The sequence below is a fragment of the Penaeus vannamei genome, chromosome 1, assembly GCF_042767895.1.
Source record: "Penaeus vannamei isolate JL-2024 chromosome 1, ASM4276789v1, whole genome shotgun sequence".
NCBI classification, from domain to species: Eukaryota; Metazoa; Arthropoda; class Malacostraca; order Decapoda; family Penaeidae; genus Penaeus; species Penaeus vannamei.
Genome location: NC_091549.1, coordinates 19,598,013 through 19,603,012, shown reverse-complemented (window position 1 = coordinate 19,603,012; position 5,000 = coordinate 19,598,013). Strand labels below are relative to the sequence as shown.

The window sequence follows — 5,000 nt, the reverse complement described above, 5'->3', positions numbered from 1 at the left end:
CGATGCCAGAGAGAACCAGCGTCGTCGCGGTTTCGTCCCAAGGTCGCCTGCGTGTGAGGCTTCTTTCGGCTCGCAGATTGCCTTTCGTATTGTGCTCTGGAGTGATCTTTGGGCTGCTTGAGTTGCCTTCGCCTCCTCGGCTGGCCTCGAAGTTGTCTTCTTGGGTTACCCTTTGTGTTAACTCTTGGAATGCATTTTTGTGATATCTTCTTTAGTTGTCTTTCAAGATGTCTTTTAGTTGTCTGTTTGCGTTGTCCTTTAAGGCAACTGATAAATCGATATGATTCTTGAATTAGTTTCTTTGACATATTTAAGTATAACAGCACATCACCAGTGTTAATAATAATCATCACTTTTCAGGAAATGACCTATCCCAAATTTGAGGCTCTTAAACCTGAACCCAAGTCATGCAGTAAAAATCAAGGTAAATTCATACCTATTTACTGTTGATTAGAATTACTGGTCTGTGATAGGCTTCATTAAATTAATTAGCGTTTTGATTTCTTTTGTGATTTAAGTTGCAAACTTAATAGACCACAATATTTTTTGTGTCTTTTTACATAATTCCATTCGTTAATTTCGTTATCTTGCTATCAACATTTTGTTGATGTTTGTGTTATTGTGTTATCACTGTCATAATTACTCCCATTGTTAGCATCTTTGCTTTCATCATCTTCATCATCACAGTTACTCCCTGGTTTTTATCTTTGCTGTTATCTTTATCGCCATCATCATCACTACCTATGTTACTGTCACTGCTGTTATCATCTTTATGTCTCCCCCTATGTTAGTGTCACTGCTGCTATCACCTCTATCACCATCATCATCACTCCCTATGTTAGCGTCACTGCTGTTACCATCACCGACGTCATCATTTCCTCACCACACCATTCCTTTCCAGGCGGCCCCCCAGGTGCGTCGGGTCGCCCAGGCGCGTCGGGTCCCCCAGGCGCGTCGGGTCCCCCAGGCGCGTCGGGTCCCCCAGGCGCGTCGGGCTCCCTCCCGGCCGAGGAGCTCAGGCACCGGGTAGTCTTGGACCCGGATGAGGCCTACGTCATGCTGTGGGAAGTGAAGGACCAGGAGATCCTTTTCGAAGTTCAGGTTAGAGGCTTGGCGGCTTTTGTGCGAAATCTGAGAGCGGACTATATTTTTTGAAACTGGATTCCATTTTTTAAATATGAAACTGGATTTTGTTTTTCAAAATCTGAAACTGGATTTTGTTTTTCACAATCTGAAACTGGATTTTGTTTTTCACAATCTGAAAGTGGATTTTGTTTTTCAGAATCTGAAAGTGGATTTTGTTTTTCAGAATCTGAAACTGGATTTTGTTTTTCACAATCTGAAAGTGGATTTTGTTTTTCACAATCAGAAACTGGATTTTGTTTTTCAGAATCTGAAACTGGATTTTGTTTTTCAAAATCTGAAACTGGATTTTGTTTTTTTCAAAACCTGAAATTGGATTTTGTTTTTCAAAATCTGAAACTGGATTTATTTTTTGAAATCTGAAATTGGATTCCATTTTTTGAAATCTGATACTGGATTTATTTTTCGAAATCTGAACCTGGAATCTGTTAGTCGAAATATGAAACTGGATTCTATTTCGGAATTCTGAAACTGGATTCTATTTTTCGAAATCTAAAGCGGATTCCGTTTTTCTTTTTTGAAATCTGAAATGAAGTTCTATTTTTCGAAATATGAAACCGGGTTTTATTTTTTAAAATCTGATATTGGAATCAGTTTATCGAAATTCGGGATATTCTGTTTTTCGAATTCTGAAACTGGATTCTATTTTTCTTCTAATCTGAAACTAGTTCCATTTTTCGAACTGAAACTAGATTTTTTTTATAATCTGAAACTGGATTTTATTTTTTAAAATCTGAAACTGGATTTTATTTTTTAAAATCTGAAACTATTTTATTTTTCAAAATCTATTCTTTGAAATTTGAAATCTGTGAATACCCTTGCGCGCGCGCACACACACACACACTCGAACACACATATGCACAGACACAGACACACACACATAAACACGCACACACTAACACACACACACATACATTACACACACACATGCACATGCTCAAAGTGTTCAGGCGCATCCTTAAAAAGTCTTAAAATGTCAAGTAACTGGAACACTTAAGGCCTTAAAATTCAAAAACGTAGCTTCTCTGTTGCAGGCCTTAAAATGACTTCAATTGCCCAAAGCACATTTTTGTTTGCGTAAATGTACATACATCCGTTACCCTTGGACGCCGTCGCGATTCACTCACTCGCGGATCTCTACGCGGCTTGATCGGAAATCGTTCGTCAACAACATTGGACCTTGATCGTGAAAAAAATCTTACGAGCAATCTCTCTCAGAGGCTGTGTCAAAATCGTAGGCCAACACAGGGGGAAGTTTGTATTTAGCGACAAGTGGCTTCAGGTCTTAAAATGCAATTGGTATGTCTTGAAAAGTCTTAAAAAGGTCTTACTACACACGCTAACCATGAAGGCCCGTCCGTGTCCGCAGGTGAGGACGCAGGGCTACGTGGGCCTCGGCTTCTCCCCCAACGGCGGCATGAAGGGCGCCGACGTCGTGCTCGGCTGGGTCGCAGATGATGGGAAGGTCATGCTGCAAGTAAGTCATAAAATTTACTTTGTTCCATGTTGTAAGGCATCAACGTTGCTCTTAATTCATGCGGCCAGTAAGTCGTCGCAGTTGCTCTAAGTCTTGCTGCAAGACATGTCAAAACAGACGTTTGTCAGTGAAGTAAAATTTTGGTTCGTATTAGGCGTCGCTCTCACATTTTGCTGCCGATTTCCATCGCTTGACAGGACCGCTTTGCCACCGACTACACCACGCCCATGATAGACAAGTCACAGGACGTGGAGCTTTTGGGAGGATACCAAAACGATACCCACACTGTGCTGCGGTTCTCGAGGCCCTTGGAGACTTGCGACGAAGAGGACCGGAAGCTCACGGTGGGTGTCTGGCGCCCGTGTGGCGGGGGAAGGGCTGAGGGGGAAGGGCTGGGGGGAAGGTGTGTGCGATTCGTGTTGAACAAATTGCAGAAGGGACAGGGAAGGGAAGAACAAGAAAACGCACGAATATGCCGAAGGCCTTTTCGTTGCATTTCCTCTTCAGGGCAATGCAGCGAATAGGCCTTCTGCATATTCGTGTGTTTTCTTCCCTTCGTTGTTCCTTTTGCAAAGGTGCGTCTGTGGCTGTTAGTGTATTTTTTCCGTGTATTATTAGATATTCAGAAAAAATGTATTTGTATATATATATATATATATATATATATATATAATATACATATATATATATATATATATATATATATATATATATATATATATATATATATATATATATGTATGTATGTATGTATATATATAATTAGACAGATAGAAAGACATAGATATTCAGCATGTGTACCCAGCTGATTCTTGACACCGCACCGAGGCCAACCTTGACCGCCTGTGCTCCTCCCCGTCAGGGCGACACCGTCCGGGTAATCTGGGCGTACGGGCGCGAGGACCCGGACAAGGAAGGCCCGATAAGGATGCACGACGAGCGAGGGACGAAGAGCCTGTACCTGATGGAGCCGCGGGTCGTCCTGCCGGCCATGGGCGAGGACGTGCGCGCCTGGGAAATCATGTCTCCGAATGTAAGGCGCAGTTACACGCGGCCACGGCAGTGTTCACTCTTTTTATCTTTTCTTTATAATCAGCATAAACGGATTTGTAACCATATCGCCTGCGTACATTTGTCTACACTAAAAGGGATTCATTAACGCAGTAGCAAAAAAAAAAAGGATATGCGTGTCCAAAGGAGTCTCAGACCATTTGTGAGAGAGTGTATTGACGTGAACATGTCGACGCCCGTGTTAGAAATGACGGTTTAAATTGACAAAATATTTAGTAAACGTGTTGTCGCGCAGACCTTCAGATGCAACAATACAACCATAATTCTGTTTGCATCTTTTTTAGTGTACATTTGACCGTGCACGACCTGGGGTCGTATTCACGAAAGGTCTAAAACTGTTCTTTGCGATCTCGTCTTTAATTTTATCCTTACACATGAGGAATCTCTGAAATTTATTTTTATGCAACTTTATCCCTGTTGAACATTATTCCGCTCTAGAAATAACAAGAAAAGCTTCGAGGCGGATGAATTATTAAACGTTAATTGAGCCGTCTCCTACGTTTTTATTGTATTTAAAAACAAACAAACAAACAAAAACCAGATAGCATCGCCCGTCTTTTCAACGGATGCAATGACAGTAAACGCAGACATGCCACATCACATTTATATATATTGAATGTGTGATATTACTGTAGTGATATGCAAGATTTATTAAAATCTTATTATTGAAATAGATTATCAAATTAGGGTCTATAGCGATCCACATGTTAATTATTTTACCAGCATTAACTTTGAGATGTGGCACAGCGCAAATCAGAGACAAAATCGCATGGAGCAGTCTTAGATCCTCCGTGAAAACCGCCCGTGGACTCCAGAGATCGATATGATGACGGTGATATTTCCTGAAAACATTTCTTAGTTCCTTTCATTGTGCATTTCATTGGCCATTTTGCCACGTCTCTAGGTGACGTTACCGGACGATCTTTCAACACTGTACTGGTGCAAGATGTACAAAATCCCACCTTTGGACCGGAAGAACCATGCTATTGGGGTGAGTACATCAAGAGTCAGTGCAGCCTGTGTATAAACTTTATTTTATCTTTCTTTGATAGGAATGGTGATTTTTTTCCCGACTGTGATAAATGCTGTCTCCTGCTGGAAGAGCCCTGTCATGTCCGCCCTTTCCGAATCCACAGTACGTCCCAGTCATCCAGAAGGGCAACGAGAGGCATGTGCACCACATGCTGCTGTATGAGTGCCACATCAAAGACAGCGAGCGCCATTTCGAGAAGTGGCTGAACGTGGACGGCGCCCAGTGCTACGGCCCCAACATGCCCGTGTCTTGGCTGAGGTGCAATGCGCCCATCAT

At 42.0% G+C, this 5,000-nt stretch overlaps 1 protein-coding gene across 1 annotated transcript in view; it reads left to right on the top strand.

Moving 5' to 3' along the window:
* LOC113804592 (uncharacterized) overlaps positions 1-5,000 on the top strand; it is a 58,149-nt gene that overhangs the window by 32,874 nt on the left and 20,275 nt on the right. The window contains exons 31-37 of the mRNA XM_070120583.1: positions 361-424; positions 902-1,101; positions 2,513-2,620; positions 2,818-2,964; positions 3,483-3,653; positions 4,596-4,682; positions 4,828-5,000. The exon at positions 4,828-5,000 is cut by the window's right edge and continues 23 nt beyond it. Coding sequence (XP_069976684.1) covers positions 361-424; positions 902-1,101; positions 2,513-2,620; positions 2,818-2,964; positions 3,483-3,653; positions 4,596-4,682; positions 4,828-5,000 — 950 coding nt within the window. The remainder of the gene's footprint in view (positions 1-360; positions 425-901; positions 1,102-2,512; positions 2,621-2,817; positions 2,965-3,482; positions 3,654-4,595; positions 4,683-4,827) is intronic.